Raw genomic sequence first — 18725 nt, 5'->3', positions numbered from 1 at the left:
TCACTTGTCATATCTTCACTGCAACCTCCTTTCAGGTAGTTGTCAAGAACAATGAGCATTCTCTTCTCCAGACAAACATCAGTTTGTGGAAGATTGGCTGGAAAGCTGCCTGGCAGAAAATGACCAAAGGGTGCTGGCTGGCAGCTGGCTGAACATGATTACAGCAGTATGCCCAAGTGGCTAAAAATGCAAATGGCATCCTAACCTGCATCAGGAATACCGACATCAGCAGGACCGTGGAAGTGATTTTTCCTTCTGCACTCAGCACTGATGAGAATACATCTTGAATACTGTGCCCAGTTTTGGGCCTCTCATTGCAAAAAAAGATACTGAGTTGCTGGAACACTTCAGCAAAGCCTATTTTAATAGCTTATTCAAAAAAATAAACAGGGTTAGGAATCCTAATCTGCATCTTAGAGGTTTCAGGGAAGATCTGATAGATTTGAGAACTCTGCCTTGTAATTACTTGCTGTTATGAGTTTGTCTTAAGGGAAGAGGGCACATATTTAATAGAAATAGACTGCTTCTTCTAAGGTATCACAACTGCTTCCAATTTTTTTCTGGCAGTGAGAAGTGTTAAAATATAGTTAATGAATTCCCTTATAAGAAAATTGCGAACAGAACAATACATACAGAAAAGATTAAGATTAGAGAATACAGGCACCAACCATACTGAGGCTTCATGCAATCAATGAGAAGGCAAAAAATCTTCAGCTGACTGGCACAGTTTCACATTCATACAAGAGAAAACTTATGTCACATACCGATTTCTTTTTAATGTCCTCCAGATCTTTGAGTTCATTCTCAATCTTTGTGATTAATTCCCTGAGTTCATCAAGATTAGTGCAAATAAGCTAAAACAAACAAACAAAAAAAAAGAACACAAACACTTGGTAATGTAGGACTTGAAAAATACACAATGAAGTTAAATAAAATCTAAAAGCTCATGTTATTATACAGTGCCAACCATTTGGTTTTTATTTTCTTAGAGTATTATTTTTTTTTTTTAAAGATCTTATTGAAATGAACACACTTCAGATACAAACCATATAACTCTGTATATGAACCTCCTTTTCACAGTGTAGGTTTTTCCTCCAAGCTGCAGTGAATGAAACAAGTTACCAGATTTGTCTCAAGTACAGCAGTGAGCTGGAACAGGTTTGAGTATCAAACAAAAGCCTGCAGAATGCAGTGTACTAGCTTTGCACTATGCTGTTCTTATAACGTTGCTGCTCTTGTCACAACTTTCACTTGAACAGAGCCTCATCTATTTTACATGCAGAATTCCAGAATCATAACCTAGCAGTATCTATAAAATCTATCTCTTTCAGTAAAAGCAGTATATCTAGTGCTCTCGAATTTCTTCTTATTTCTGTCCTTAAAAAACAGCTTTTTACATTCTTCCTATAACAAAATGTCTGTTATTTACTTTAACAAATTTTAAAAGAAACAATAATGATCTTTAAGTTTTGGCTTACTGTCACTTACAGCAATTACAGACTTACTAAACTGGAAATTATTAAGCTGTTAGGTTCATTCAGGTCACTGTAAGTTAAGACTTGCTTATTTCTGAACATCTCTATGTAGAAGTGTTTTCATTAGAATTGAAAAAATCTTTGAAATAACATAAGAAAAGTCAAATCCAAATAGGAAAAAGAACCACCAATATGCTACCATGATACAATTTTTACCCCCTACTAGAGAGTCACAACAATACATCTTAACTTCAATTATACATTAAATACTATAATTTCTAGATTTGGAACAAGTTCATTTAAAAAAGCACATCAGGTTCTTTCATTACTATAACATACAACAGACATGTCCTGCATGGAAGGAAGTTCCAAGTACGTAAATGCAAACCAGAAGGCAAATAATGATTCTTCTTCTTCTACCTAGCTGGCAAGCAAATCTACGATCCATTGTAATTATGCAAAAATCTGCAAGTTTGTCACACCCCTGGTAAGTAAAGAAAGACATAAACAGAGAATTCCCTTACACAATTTTAATCCATTCCTTTGGAATTCATTTTTTAAGTTGCATCATTGCCTTTTGTGTTCTCCCACTGTATTATGAGTCAATGACCAAAGACAAAGCAGAACTACGAACCAAAGGAAGATACCATTAATCCAACTCTTTGCTTAGAGATTTATATGTAGTAAGGCAAGAGTTTTTAAGGATGATTTCCTTTTAAGGATGATTTCCTCTTAAGATTTTAAGGATGTTATCAGTTGAACGCTGTCCTGAAAATACCAACTGTATTGGTAAAATACTGTATCTTTACAACAGAGCTCCTACACGACAGCAGGTATTTCCTGTTGCATCTCATAATGTGACATTATTGTGTCTCACAGTGTGACAACGCTGATGTTTCACTGCTCTTTGCTCGTGGCTGTTAACTGCCAGAGTGCAGCAATTCAACTTCCAGCAAGGAACACTGATTTTCTGAATTGGTTTGTATGTTTTTACAAGTGAGTTATGTGATCATAATAAGAAACATACTAAAGTTACAATCTAATCTTCCTATCTCTCTCGGAGAACATGCTTTCTAATTACGCATCATGAGAAAAATAATCTTAAAGAGAAATACATGCTTATTACTTGAAGGTAGTGAAAAGTTAGTCCCTATTCTCTAAAATACTACGCAGTATCCTAACTATCCGGGGTGCTAGCATTTCCCTTAATGTACATGTCCTGTACATTGATCATGTACATGCTCACTTTGACACAGGCATTTTCAGATCAGCACAGGACTGCATTTTCGCAGGAAATAAGTATTCTGTTTTTCAGTTGAACATAAAGGAAACTTCAGAAATTCTGTTTTCCAGTACACGTTCAAATTCAGTGTTGAACCTTTCCCACTAGATACAATCTCAGATCTTAGTAATCTCTCAAAGATTCTCATTGGATCTTCAAGGAGGAATGGCAAGAATAAAACCTCTCTCCAGATTTTTGCAAGGAAATATGAGTACCATTCTAACTTAGTACCATTCTAAGTGATCTCTCAGAATTTACGAATGAAACTTTTATCATTGTTTTAAAAGTGCAATCTGTAAATCTGTTTGTAAATATGCACCTTGTGTACACCCCTGGATTACGGATGCCCCCTCCTTGGTTCTCTTTAACCAGCTGGAACTTCAGCCAACCTTTTTAAGCATAATGCACTTCAGTGCAGTTTTGCTCCCAGCTTCAGGTTGTCTGCATAATGACTTTAAGTTATACTTTAACTTCTCATTAAACTGTTCTTTTACTGAAACCATTTCATAGTGGAAAATATCCAGATATTCTCCATTTGAGATCTGTATTTATTGCAGACCACAGCTGATGAAAGTTAAGACTGTTAAACACAGTCACAGAAAAGCCAAAACATCAGCCCAGCTCCTTACAATGCATGTTCCTTCTTTGGTTATGACACATGTAAGTCTATGTAGCTGCATGTGTATATGTACACAGGAAAAGAAGGAAAGAATCAGAGAAAGCACTTAGAACAATACAATAGTAGACATGGGTCAGGGAGAGAACCAGCAACACCGATTTAGTAACCTTTTAGTACAGAAGTATAATTATTGTCTTTTTTTTGTTTAAACATCAACAGGAAACATTAGTATAAACTTGGAAATGAGAATTTCTATTAAAAGAAAAACTGTAGAACCCAACTTACAAACTCAGGAGCTGTCAACTCACTTTTTAAAATAATTTCCATAATATTAAAAACAGAACTTTTTTGTGCTTTTATTTGGTAAAAAATAATTTAATTTACATGTGTTTCTTTTTTTATTATTATTTTTAAATAGCTTTCAGTTAAGAACTTAGTATAAGGTCTGAAAATGCCTTATTACTAGGCGCTGATCTGTGCTTTTTACATCTTGTCCATGATATTTGAACTACGAAAGTGAACAGAAAACTCACATAATTTCTTTCCTCAAAAAGATATTTAAAACTGGCATTGTAAATATTTGGATTAGTTAGCATACTTATATATATTCTGTTGTTGATTTTGTTTTGTTTTGGTTTTTTTTTGGTTGTTTTTTTTTTTTTTTTTTTTGTTAGTAACTGGTTTTAATGCACAATTTGTCATTTGTTCTCTGTGATTGAAAATATTAAAATACGTAATAAATTTTCTCAGCATTAATGCTGCATTTTGATCTTCGGGTAAAGAATTTCCACATTTATACTGAAGCATAGGATCTACTTCTAGGCAATAAGATCCATTGTGGCTATTTTTATTTTATTACTTTCTTTCTTACATTTGTACATTGAAGGCATATAAAAGAAATTATAAATTTTTGAAAAGGTTTCAATTATTTGCTTCTTCCTAAAACAGCTGCTATTTACATATGAATAGCAATATTTTTGCAGTTGTACCCTCCCTTGCATATCTCACTGTGTAAACTTGTTTCATTAAATATTTTAAAACATATTCTCAACTTTAAATAATTACGTTGTATCTGGCAATTCATGCATGTGGAAAAGAATATCAAGACACGTTTTACACTGCTTTAGAAGTCTCACATCTGCAAATATGGTATAAAATATGAAAATATTTGAAACACAGTCATACTAGCCCTATCTATCCTCCTGAAAAAAGCAGATAAATAATTAAAAAGTTCCCTAAAAAGATTAAACTGCCCATACTGACGATATATCTTACCTTCATCTAAAACAGATTTAAAGCCTAGTTTTTATCAAAAGAGCTGAAATTACTCAGTTACATTTTGATTAACATTTTATATAGGTAATCATAAAATGTTAATTTAGCTTTTAAATGGATACATAAACAAACAGTTTACTTTGGTTAGATATAAAATTAGACCAAGCTTTAGACAACATTTTAGACAATTTGTAACTAAACTACATATACCCACAGCATGCAGGGAATTCATTGAGAAAAATACACTTTTTTAGACACTGTCTACACGACAGTTGTAGTTTTATGAGGTTTGACTGCTTAGAATAGCACAGACTGCTATCTCAAAAATAAGTTTTTCTTAAAAAATGCCACCAAAAGAGACATTTAATTCAAGTAGGTATGGATATATAAACTGTGACTTACAACTTAAATGCTTTCATACTTCTGTTCAGCAGCATAAAAAATACATTGTTATAACCACCACTCTCTTCTTTGTGCTTTCTGGTCTAAAGTTCATGCGCAGATAAGAGGTAAAAGTTACAGACAGGATGAACATGTGAAGGTACAGATTTTTTCCAAGTTCTTTAATAAATTAAGCTAGATTTCAATTCAAGGGGCACAGTGAAACATATCATTAAACCGTATCAAACCAAACCAGCAAAAACACTAGTAATTTTATTCTAGATTGTATCTTACAAATTACATCAACAACTTCTGTTTTCCAGGTTTGGTCCTGCATCATACTTACCTGAGATCTTAAAACTTTTTATGTACTATATAAGATGCATATAATAAAAAATGCTAAAACATTCTCTACCAAGAAAATGTGAAGTGTGTGTTTAAAAACACTACTGGAAGCACACCTTTTAATCAAGAAAAGGAAAATCCACCTCTCAACTAGGATTTACAAGACCTATGTCAGACAATGAGGGACTTAATTTGAGGGACAGGTATTCAGGTTTCAAGAACTTAGAACAAGAATTAAAATCACTTACCTGAAATTCTGGTATGGCAGACTTTGTGACACCTTTCCTCTTCTTTGTGATTGCTTTTTTAGAAACCGATTTTTTTCCTTTTAAGATTAAAAGAGAAAAGCTTCATAATGCTGTTTGCTGTACTTCATTAATAAAAACAAATTACATACTGACTTTAAAGTTAAACTGTAACTACCAGATTGCTAACGAATGCGTCATGTAAACACAACGAATCAGAGCTAGACTCAGCAAGAGCAAACATTAAACTACAAGTATCTGTGGGGCAGTTCTTTCACACACATACACACACACACAAACACACACACACACACACACACACGAAAAAAAAAACAGCAAAGAACAAACTCATTACAATGCTCATAATATGCCACCTAAAAATTACGAGAACACTGCAAGAAATTATTTAAGTCATAGAAGAAACGTTCACATCACTGTTCTGGGAGGAGCAAAATCCAGAACTTATGCCACAAACTTAAGAAATATAGTATCTTACCTGCAAGGTATGTTCTCTGACACTGCAAAGTGAATCATACATTAGGGTCTGGGACATCTACATGTTACAGTAAAAAACACCCTCAAAGAACAAACAATATCTAGACATTGCCAAATGGATATAGTGAAGTTCTCAGTGAAATCAGAATACTCACAGGGTTATTCTGGCAGTGGCAAAGCATAACATTTTAGAAGAAACCTCATGTTCTCACCACACAATTGTGCCATATTGTAATACAGATATAACAATTAACTTTCTTTTAGGCAAGACAAGTGGTGTAATGCCTGAAGTATCAGGATTGATAGTTCGTGAACACTTCTCACATCAAGTAGCTGCATCACCCAGAATTATGTATGCTTCATATAAGTGACTTCCTTATTCCTACATTTAAATGGTAAACTGCAACAAGTCCTCTTCTGACAAGTTCATTTAAACTAAAACCACCACTATAAGATTACCACCATGCTCACATTCTAAACATCATCTAGAAACCTAAAGAGTCACATGACATATGCTGAATTTATTGTTAGACATAGTCATCACATGTCACCTGGTTTTAAAAAAAAAAAAAACAAACACTAATTTTTTAATTTTGAAAATATTGTCCAGAATTGTGGTGGTTTTTTTCCTAATACATGTATGTGCAAATACACACATGAAGTTATATGAAAACAACTCCAACAGTAATGCCTCATATTTTATTATATTGACCCATGTCTCAAGTTTTTGTCAGTAGTATGGCTCTGAAGGCTGAACCTTTCCACCAACATTCTGCTATGTTATTGCTGTGCAACAGATGGCAGCAGAGGGGCAGTCTGACAAAATGTCATCTGACATGCAAATGCGTGTAAAGCAAAGGTGTGTCCTCCATGTGGAACAAATGGCACTCATGGACTTTCATTAACATTTGACAAATGTTTGTGGAGATCAAACAGTGAATGTGAGAACAGTTGAGGTAGTCAGCAGTGTGCTTCAGCTGTAGTGACAGTGGCATGAACAGCAAGCCACATTCCTGACAGCCATGCATAGCTGTCGCATCACCAAAGGAAGAGCATCTCAATCAGCTCACCTGTACAAATCAGCAGCTTATGACAAGGGAACTACACAAAGCTCAGTACGAGCTTCAGTGCGTTGGAAACAATGGTGACAAAATTTGAATACTGCAAAGTTTGTGCCAAGTGGGTCCCATGAATGCTCACATGGTAACAGAAATAACATTATATTCAAGTTTGTCAGGTCCTACTGAACCAATGTAAGGCTGAAGATGGCAGTTTTGTGGATTGCATCATAACTGATGATGAGATGTGATGTCACCACTACGAGCTACAGTCAAAACAGCAAACCATGGAGTGAACAACTACATTCCCCAACACAGAACATGTTCAGAACACAGCACTGTGTGGGTAGTGATGTGCACTATCTCTTTTGGGATAGGAAAGGGATATCCTTCTGGATATCCTGGAACTTAGACAAATGAACTCTGATCACTAGACCACAGCCCTGACTAAGCTAAAGGCTTGAACTTCCAGAGAAGACTACCTTCCTCATGCAATACAGTAACTAACACCAGACCCTACAGTAATCTGAAGACCATGAAGCACAATGCCAATCTTGCCTAGACTGTCCTATCACACCTCCTGCACAGTCCAGATTTGATGCCTTCTCACTTCCATCTATTTTTCTGATGAAAGATGGACGGCAACATCTTCTTAGCAACGAGTTGCTAAGAAACAGTGGGTCACCTCTGCTGGAGCCAATTTTTACAAGCATGATATTTAGGCTGTTGCTCACAAAATGCACAGCTAATGGTAGTGCCTTTGTTGAAAAACAGCATTTTGTAGCTCTACTGAATAGTATTATTGTGCTCTTTATATCTGTTGTAGTTCCCATGGAAATAAATAGGTGGCTTTACTTTCACAGTGACCAACGTAGGTATAGAGGCAATTTAAACAGAATACATTGAGATACTGATCATATCTCAAGACACTCTATCAATCATTAACCAAAACAATGGGAACAGAAAAATCAAAATTTTATTTTTAGTTTACTATACTGTGTGATTTCCAAAACACTCTAGCTGAATCTGACACAGAACAGCGCTAGGGCAGGGTACAGGATTGGACAGACTGCTGCTATAAACCTAGACCTGAAAATCCACTTAATGAAATGCATGAAAATTTAAAGAGTTCTCAGCTACCAAAAGTCAACACTCAAAGACTTAACATTAGAGAAGAATGATGAAGGTATAGGTGCATCTTTATTAAAACAATGACCTACACGTTTTGAAAACATGAAAAAAAAATCCAAAATACCAACATTTTTAGTACACATTTTAGGGATTCAGATGCATTAAAAACATATTTGGTATGATTGAAAACAGTGCTGTTCATTAAATGAGCTAAAGCAGACATCTAATACAAGTTTTTGTGACAAACTCTGAAGATGTCTGGACACACAGTGGTTACCTAATGCTGTAAAAGGATGTTATCCGGCACGAGCATGAAGGGATAAAAACATGAGGCTGCCAGGCAATCCTACATTATCTTTCTTTATATAAAGATAGTTCCGAATGGTCAAAAAGAAACATTTAGTTTAGAATATTTTCAACATCATGTTTTTTAATTAATATTTGCTTGAATATTTTCAGCATGAGATATTATATGATGCAGCATACTTTGAAAAAGCAAGTGGTAACAGAAATATATTCTCTCTTAGCACCAGTATTGACTTCCAAAAAAAGGGCAAAAATAATTAGGAAGATTTATAATTAAATACCAAAAGACCAAGTAAATATTTCTTATTTTCAGAAACATCTGAAATTGAAAAGATTGGGATAGCAAATAAAGCAAGAATTGAAAATTTGATTACAAACATTTTGAAGATTACCTCTTACCTGTTTTTAATCTGAATCAGGGTTAAAAATTTCATTTTCTTTCTTTTTGCTAAAGAAAGAAAAGCCTGACATAAGGGTGATCAATGGCTGTCTAATAAAATATACATACATAAGACTAATAATTATTTAACAAGCTGACATAACTCTGTGAATTAATAAGATATTTGTACTGCACAGCACCATACTCTCTTCACCATTTGGAGACTATAAACACCAGACATCCTGTGGTGCCAGCACCGAAAAAGGAAACAGAACAAATATTTGCACTATGTAAGAAAATCATTATGTATAACAAACTAACTTTGGGAAAGTCATTGTCTATTTTAATAACATCCTTATAAAATAACAATTTCAAATTTGAAAGAAAGAAGCTATTGTTGCAATAATGATTTTTTTTTTTTTTTGGTTAAGAGTAATCTTGGGTTTTCAAAAAAAAAAAAAAAAAAAAGCATTCCTTAGTCACTAAGTTACAAAGGAAATTTTTGCGCTAAAAGCTTGTCAAAAAAATAAAAAACAAACAAACAAAACATGATAAAATAAGCACTTAAAGGAACTTTTCTTCAGTACTTCCTGAGACAATGCAGCTGCAGTTACGCGTGTGCCCTTTTTCCGGACTACCTTTGGTACCTTAGTGTAAGTGAATTTGAATATTTTGAAGTGAAAATCTTCTGAAGTTATGAAAAATTAGTCTTCCACAGAATAAATCCACACAATCCACACAATCTGAAACTACGAACTGATAAACAAGTATGTTCTGCACAGACAACAGCGATTGTAAGATATGGCTGCCCCTACCAGCTGCTTCATATCGGCCCTGTCACATACAAAAACAGTCACGCTAATACTGAAGTCATGCCACCACAAAGCATAGCTGCTTGTCTTGAACTGCCAGGCTGAGGTGGGCATAGATTCTGTATGGACAGTGAAATCAGTAAAGGGTTGAACAGATTACTATTGTGAGTAGCGATTTCTTGAACTACTCCAGTATCATCTGCTAGACCTCCTTTGCCTGCGATCTTAGCTAAAGAGACTGTTTAAAATAGCTTAAATTACTCACTTCAAAGATAGAAGTAATGCTACTGAGAGATGCTAAGTGTATTTTGAGTCATAGCACACTGTATCCTTCAGGCCATGCTCAATGTACAAATATATTTAAGCAATCACAGCTGGAAAAACAAATATGAAAAATAAAGAAGGAAAAAAAAATCTAATGAAAAAGTTGATAACACATTGTTTCATTAAATTATCTATAGTGATTCAATGTGACCTCCTTATCTCCCAGTTCTCAGTCTCTCGCTTTTACTAGATGTGATTTAGAAGCCATTTAGCAATAATTCAACACATAGACTAAAAAAATAATCATAGAATCACAGAATGACTGAAGTTGGCAGGGACTTTTGGTTCCATCTGTTTGAAGTCCTTTTCAAGCAGAAACATGAGAGCAGGGTGCCCAGTTCCACATTCAAGCATCTTCTGAACATCTCCAAGAAGCAGATTCCACAACTTCTGCAGTGAATGTGCAGTCATTTCGGTAGAAACATTCTCATAAGGGGATGAGGTGACTCAATAGATAGACTTCTACCTTTAGATGTCTTCAAGAAATAGGTAGACAAGTCGCAGCCAACGTGACCATTTTTAAAAGTGCTGCTTCCAACAAGGAGCCAAACTATGTGGCCTCCAGAAATTCCTTCCAACCAACTTTTCTATCACTGTGCTGCTTATAAAAGACTGCCTTGTAGAAAATACACATGCTATAACAAACATACAGGAATCAATAGTGCTAGAGTGCAATGCGCAGATGGAAGATAAATCAGAAAATGTTTTGTCCAGTTTCACAGTTGTCTTCTCCAATCACGTTAAGAATGAAAAGATAAAAACATGAAATAGTTTCCCTTCAAAATAAATTATTACCCAAACTACAACAAGAAGTCCATGTAAAATAATGATCTAGAAACTTCTGAAGAGGTCTTCTCCTCAACAATTGCAACTTCACAAAGGCTGTTGCTACTACTATCTTGAAGAATTAACAATGGTCTCCCAATGGTCTCCCAATCCAACAGCTACAACAGATTATTTTTATTTTTTTTGCACAGCAGAGAAATACTTACAAGTATTTGATAAATGTTTTATAGAATCATAGAATCGCTCAGGTTGGAAAAGACCTTCAAGATCATTGAGTCCAACCACAACCTAACCATACTACCCTAACTAACAACCCTCTGCTAAATCATATCCCTGAGCACCACATCCAAACGGTTTATAAACACATCCAGGGATGGCGACTCAACCACCTCCCTGGAGAGCCTATTCCAGTGCTTAACAACCCTTTCTGTAAAGAAGTTTTGCCTGATATCCACCCTGGTGCAATCTGAGGCCATTTCCCCTCATCCTGTCACCTATCACCAGTGAGAAGAGACCAACCCCACTCTCACTATAATCACCTTTCAGATACTGAAGAAAGCGGTAAGGTCTCCTCTCAGCCTCCTCTTTCCCAGACTAAACAGCTCCAGATCCTTTGGTGTCTCCTCATAGGACATACCCTACAAGCCCTTCACAAGCCTTCATGCTCTTCTTTGCATCTGCTCCAGCACCTCAATCTTTATAAAGATTAATCTTTATAAAGATGAATAAGTAAATACTGATTTATCCTCACTTTTGCTGGCACCACATGGCAATACTCCTAATAAGATAAAAATTTTACTTTTTATATAAAGTTTAATTTCAAATATGACAATATTTCTTTAAAAAGAAAAAAAAACTTTTTGCCTTTTATCAGAATTATACTATATTACTAAACAAGGGAAACTGACTTGTTTTTAAGTATATACTTATCAAAACTATATTAATAAAATTCTACTTTGCTACAACAAAAGAACTGTGAAACTAGGAAATGTCAGCCGGCATTATTCCTGCATAATCTTTTATTCACCCACTAACATGGGCCACAATTACTAATGTCTCCACAATGCTTCTTCCAGCAGGCTTCACATCTCACTGGGGTTTCAGTTCAGAGAAGTGGATATAAGACATCTCACCCTGGATAAAAGTAGCTTTTCTCATCTCTTGTCTCCCTCAAATAGTGCAGGAGAGAATCAATTCTTTTTTATACCACTCCCAAAACAGACAGAATTAACACATTCCTGAGGTTAGAGAGGTAAAAACTACAAACATCTAAGGCAAGAGCACTGCTCATTTAGCACAGAAGGACTCTTTTAACTCTCCATCAGAGAATACAGGGAAAGCACTTTGCCTTAATCTTCAAGTAAACTACAACACGTTACCCTAAACGAAACTATAGTCCAGACATGTATGGATATAAAACAAAAATTTTATTAATAGTAGATAGTATTTCTCATAAATAAAAGATGCAAATCTACACCTAGACCTGGCAGCATCATCAAAGCTTGATTTGTATACTACCTGACTTTACCTGCTAACACAAACCTCTTGTCAAAATGCACACAATCGGCAATAAGGGCTGTACAGTTGAGTAACATTTCACCTATCATTTCCTTGTTTGCTTTTCTGAATGAAAACAAACTCCATCTTGCGTCAGGAACGCAGTAAATACAGGCCTTCCCACTGTACAGGAACTGCTCAATAACGGCCTGAACCTCTGATTGATCAATTCAGTTGTGCTGCTGGAAGGGTTGGAGCCTGGCTCCACTTCTCCTAGACCCATTTAAGAGCTGGCTACCAGTGGGGAAGGATCTCTTCTGGAGATCCACTCTGCTGGAGTTTCACAAGTGAGCCCAGGATAGGGGTAAGTGTCCTATCTGTTCTCTTTTTGTTATTATGACCTGCTTTGTCTAACTCTCTCGTTTCATGATTATAGCATCTTTATATTTGTTGATTATACACCCACAGAGCATACCCCTACTCACCTGCAGAAGGGGCCAGAGCACATGTATGCTGAGCACATGCAAGTAATGTTTAACTTGGATACTCTCCTGTCCTCTTGTCATGGCTTGGTTTTTGAAGGATTATGAAGAAGAAAATTTGTGTATTGTATAATGAGAAAAAGAGATAGCTGAAAGCACTAAAATGAATATTAAATAAACACTGCTCTCAGAAAAGTTGATTTCAAAGGAGGTTAATGTTCTTTGTATGACTGAGATGCTGCTTGAAACAATGTATTCCAGGTTTGATGTATACCTGGCTCCTCAGCCAAAGACAGTATTTTATATAACAAACATAAAACTAAACCAAAATAAATTAGTAATATAATTAAAAACTGAATAGTTTTACATTGCTGTTTTGTTAATTCTCAATTAATAGTGAAGAATCATCATAGTAAGTGAAGCCGAAGAAATATGACTTCCATGAATTCATTCTATCTTGAATGAATTTGTCCATTCAAATCTCAATGCAAACGTATAATAATGTTATACTTTTGATAGACAATTAAGTGCTGATTGTTACTTATTTTCCTTCATCGCTTCTTTCCTCATATCCAGCAGGAATTCACAAAGGAGAAATCATGTTCAATCAGTGTGACAGACTTCTATGATGAAGTGATCAGCCTGTTAAATGTGGGAAAATGTGTCAAACAGTGAATTTCTGTAGGGCCTTTGACACTGCCTCCCATAAGGTCTGCAAAGAAAAGATATTGTTTTATGGGGTGGATGGCCACACAGTGAGATGGGTTGAAAACCGACTAAGTGGCCAGGCCCAAAGGGTGGTAGTTAGTGGAAGGAAGTCTATGTGGAGGCCAGTAACTGGTGGTGAACCTTGCAGTCAGCAATACTGTTCTGTATGATAATTCATGATCTGGATGATAGGGTGAAGTGTACACACAGTAAATGTGCAGATGACACAAAATGGGGAGGTGGAGCTGATAGGGCAGAGGATCATGCTTGTATCCAAAGGGACTGTCTGGAGAAATGTGCTGACAGAAAACAAGGGAAGTTCAGCAAGGGGATGTGCAAAGACCTGCACTTTGTTAAGAACAATCCCAAGCACCAGAATGTGCTGGGGGCTACCTCAAAGGAAAGCAGCTGGGGATCACCTGCTTGAACACACGCCAACTATACACCTTTGTAGCAAAGAAGGCTAATGGTATCCTGGACTACGTTAGACAAAGTATGGACAGTAAGGTCAAGGGAGGTGGCCCTTCTCCTCTCTTCGGGGGCTAATGAGACTACAGCTGGAACACTGTGGTTCCCCAGTAAAAGACAGATGAGGGTACATCAGAGTGCAACAAAAGAGCCATGAAAATGATGAAGGGACTAGAGCATTATTACTATAAAGACAGGCTGACAAACTTGAGACTGCTCAGCCTGGAGAAGGGTAGGAGGGATCTCATTAATGTATGTAAGTACCAGAATGGCACTTGCAAAGAAAACAACCAGGTCCAATTCAATGATTCCCAGAGACATGACAAGAGGCAATGGGCACAAAGGGAAACAAAAAATTCCCTGTCTGAATATCAGTAGAATTTTTATTTTTACTGTGTAGGTGACTACTTGCAACCTGCTCAAGGTGGCCCTGTTTGTATACGGGGGTTGGACAAGATGACTTCCATGGGTGCTTTCCAAGCTCTAACATTCTGTGATTCTATGTAATTATGGTTTGTGATCAAGCCATTTGCTAATCAAAGTGATAGCTAGGAGTGAAAAAGTTTAAAAAAAAAAAAAAAAAAAAAAAAATTCACATTTACAGACCTTCCAGCATTTACTCATTTTAAATAACAATGCTGTTTAAATACTTCTGTTCAAAGATGTACTGGAAATCAACCTTATTAGCTAACAGCTCCCCCAGCAACACTAAGAAAATTCTTAGAAATGCTCCTGACAGTCTTAAATCACTTCATCAAGAGTAATACAGACCATTTATTAGTAAGCAAACATAAATCATTTTTACTTGAAAAGAGGAACATATCTAAAGGACTAGATCCTAGAACTAAAACTTTTTGTGAGATCTTGTGGCTCTTGTTTGAAGATAACAATCTGTGCTACAAATTATGAAGTGACATCATCATAGAGCAGTAATGCAATTTTTGCAGCATATGCGACACAGCAGCAATCTCCCTGGGGACAAAAAAGCTGGTAATTTACTCTACATCACCAATACTCATCATGATAAAGTAAAAAAAAAATCCTGCTTGCTCATCACATTCTATATGCAACTCCACTGTTCTAAAATGGAAAAACTCACAAGAGTTTTCCTCTTCACAAACACTTAAGATACATTTTCACACATTTGAAAGGTTTGGCGAAACTGAGCATGTCCCGACTTTGCGGTACTCATCTTCAGTGTTGATCCCAACAGCTCCCCCTTCTAGAAAATATCACATGCAATTATCTGAAAATGAAGCATTACTACAGACTTTTTAGATCTTCCATGTTGGCGTAGAGAATGTTTTTATAAAGTTACAATGGCAAAGCAGATCTGAACAAATGCATTAATTATGATGATTTAAAGAACAATGCAAATAAACCCACAACAGAGGCACGTGTCCATAATTACTAAACTTGACTGGCACTACAGCTTGATGCACTGAGAATCTGGTTGCAACTTACAAAAGAAAAGAAACCACATGTACTATTTTAAACACTATTAACAGGTTGTTCCACACAAAGAAGTCAGACACCTACAACAAAGTCTTTACTATTCCGAAGACAAAAACATACCAGGTACTACAAAACAGCTGCCAGGCTGTTAAATTCATTCCTTCTCACTCAAGCAAATGTTGACTTTGCACACAAAACTTAATGACACTTCAAAGAAATAAAATATACTGTGAAATAAAGTTTAAGAAGATAAATAGCTATGAATCTTTTAAAGCACAGGTACAGTATTTACACTGAAGTTCTTCTAAGGGATAACATTTCAACAAATCACTGTGGTTACAGCAGATGTATGCTATAAAGGTGTTTTCTACGCAAACTGAATTATTAATCATTAAAGAGATGATTGAACTCACACTTACTTCAACCTCTGCTTCAGGCACATGGAGTTACTTCAATTAGACTCTCATCCTTTCTTTTTTATCACCCCTGTGCATATTTTCAGTTTCACCCAGTCTGCATTCCAAGCAAAGTCAAAATTCCTATGCTGTTATATTGTGCCTTGCACTACAGTGCTTGATGTGCCCCACTGTCTTAACAGGTACATCTGGGCGCATGGATGGTGCCACACAAAGGGCTCTGACTTCTGTGATAGTGGATGCATCTTGGATAGACCAGGACATGATATCAGATGGGACACAACTGACCAGATAGGGAGGAATCTGACTGCACTGAATTAGCAAACCTTTAAACTAGGTTTGATGGGAAAAGGGAATGTACCTCTTTAGTTACAAAAAAATGAGTTACAAAAAAGAACCAGGGAACTCTGTTACTTAAGGAAGCAGGAGGAAAAAAAAACCTCAGATTTGTTCCAAAGCCATTAGGGAGGGCTCCTCCAAGAAGGTAACATTCCCCATAGGCCAGCTGAAATGCCACAACACCAATGTATACAGCATGGGAAATAAGCAGGAGGAGTTGGAAACCATAGTGTAATTAGAAAACTATGTCCTAATTGCTCTTAGAAATGTGGAGGTTGCCAATCCTGCCCACAATGGAGTAGATGGTCTTTAATAAGTCCTTTCCAACACAAGCCATTCTACAAACTACACGACCAGAACACTATTTGTAGGGATACAAGGGATCGATGGGATACACGCTTTTTAGAAATAGGGGCAGTTGAGTTGCCCTATGTGTTAACCAACTGATAGATTGCAAAGAGCTACCTCTGAGAAACAGTCATGAATATATTAAGAGTTTATGGGTAAAAATTAAGGACAAGACCAATAAAGGACATCTGGTGGTAGGATCTACTACAGGCCCTAGAGGAGCTTGGTGACAAGGCCTTTTTGCTTAGCTACAAGAGTCATTGTGCACATAGTCTCTCATCTCTATAGGACATTTCCACCACTGAGTACTTCCTGGGAAAGCAACTCAGCAGGCTGCAACCAATCCAAGAGACTCCTGGAGTGCAATAAGGGTAACTTCCTGCTCCAGGTACTAGATAAACCAATCAGAGGAGAAGTGCTATGGACCTGCTATTCACCAATACAGACAAACTCATTAAAGAGGTTAAGACTGGAGGTGGACTGGGATGTAGAAATGATGTCCTAGAGGTGTTCATGATCTCGAGGAACATGGGCCTGGTAAAGAGCTACGTCAAGACACCAAACTTCAAACAAATTAACTTCCAGCTGATTAAGGAATTATTGGATAAGATTGCCTGGGAAGCTCTTTAGGGACAAAGGAACAGAGCAGAACTTAATGATGCCTTTCTGAGAGCACAAGAGTTGTAGATCCCCCAGTGCTCGAAACAAAGCAGGAAGAGCAGGAAATCAATATAGCAGGAAAAACAACCTGCTGGTCAAGCTGAGGGATAAAAAGGAAGCACACAGGTAACTGAAGCAGGGATACGTGGCTCAGGAAGAATATAGGAATGCTGTCCAGACAAGCAGAGATAGGAACAGGAAAGCCAATCATTGAATCATTTGAGTTGGATGGGACCTTAAAAAATCACCTAGTCCAACTCTCCTGCAATGAAGAGAAACATCTACAGTTAGCTCAGGTTGTTCAGAGCCCCATCCAGACTAATCTTGTATGTCTCCACAGACGGAGCATCCACTGCATCTCTGGGTAACCTGTTCAATTGCCTTACCACCCTTATAGTAAAAAATTTATTCCTTATACCCAATTTAAATTTCCCCTCTTTTAGTTTGAAACTATTTCCTCTTGCCCTATCACAACAGATTCTGCTAAAGAGTCTATTCCCTGTCAAGGAAGGAAGACATTCACTTGTCAACCATTCAGAATTCATTATCTTGAAACATGAGGTTGTTTGTAGTTTAGATGCCATTTCACATCTAGTCTCTATGTACAGCAAGACAAAAATTGATTAAGCCCAGAAGAATGTTAATACTTGCGAATGTAAAAATGTTGGGAAGTGAAATTCTTACTTCAGAGCACTAAACACTGATCTAGTTCAAGCTTAGATCTTGATTACACATACAATCATATTCAGTACTATTCTATCAGTAATATTGACACAGTTACCACATTGCAAAGACTCAATAAAGTGATTACGTTCTTCTTTTTGTAACATAAATAAGTTCCTTACTTATTGCAATGCTTACAATATGGCTGCATTTTCCAGTAGTTTTCCTCACAGTAGTTATGGAAAGTGCACTCTCAGCAAGTTTGCTGATGATAAAAAGCTGGGAGGAGTGGCTGACACACCAGAAAGCTGTGCTGCCATTCAGCAAGACCTGCACAGGTTGGAGAGCTGATTACGGCGGAAACTTAGGAGATTCAAGGACAAGTGCAAAGTCCTACACTTGGGCAGGAATAACTGCATCATCAGTACAGGTTAAGGACTGAGCTGCTGGAAGAGAGCTCAGCAGACAGGGAGCTAGGTGTCCTGGTTGACACCAGGACATTAGCAAGCAATGTGCCCATGATGCCAAGAAGGCTATGATATGCTGGGTTGCATTACAGAGTGTGGCCAGCAGGAGGTGGATCCTCCCCCTCCATTCTATTCCGGAGTGCTCATATCTGGAATACTGTGTCCAGGTCTCTGCTCCGCAGTTAGAGAAAGATAGGGAACTACCTGAGAGTCAAGGGGAGGGCTACAAAGCAGATTAGGATCTGGGAGAATCACACTCATGTGGAAAGGCTGGGAGACCTGGGACAGTTCAACCAGAAGAAGACCAAG

The 18725-nt window shown here is 36.8% G+C and overlaps 1 protein-coding gene across 1 annotated transcript in view; it reads right to left on the bottom strand.

Moving 5' to 3' along the window:
- Window positions 1–18725, bottom strand: part of KIAA2026 (KIAA2026 ortholog) — a 60757-nt gene that overhangs the window by 27508 nt on the left and 14524 nt on the right. The window contains exons 4-5 of the mRNA XM_052700438.1: window positions 5626–5702; window positions 765–854 (exon numbers count right to left, since the gene is read on the bottom strand). Coding sequence (XP_052556398.1) covers window positions 765–854; window positions 5626–5702 — 167 coding nt within the window. The remainder of the gene's footprint in view (window positions 1–764; window positions 855–5625; window positions 5703–18725) is intronic.

The sequence above is a fragment of the Tympanuchus pallidicinctus genome, unplaced genomic scaffold (genome assembly GCF_026119805.1).
Source record: "Tympanuchus pallidicinctus isolate F22 unplaced genomic scaffold, pur_lepc_1.0 scaffold4, whole genome shotgun sequence".
Classification (NCBI taxonomy): Eukaryota; Metazoa; Chordata; class Aves; order Galliformes; family Phasianidae; genus Tympanuchus; species Tympanuchus pallidicinctus.
Note: the sequence above shows the minus strand (reverse complement) of the source record. Positions and strands in the feature narration are given on the sequence as shown.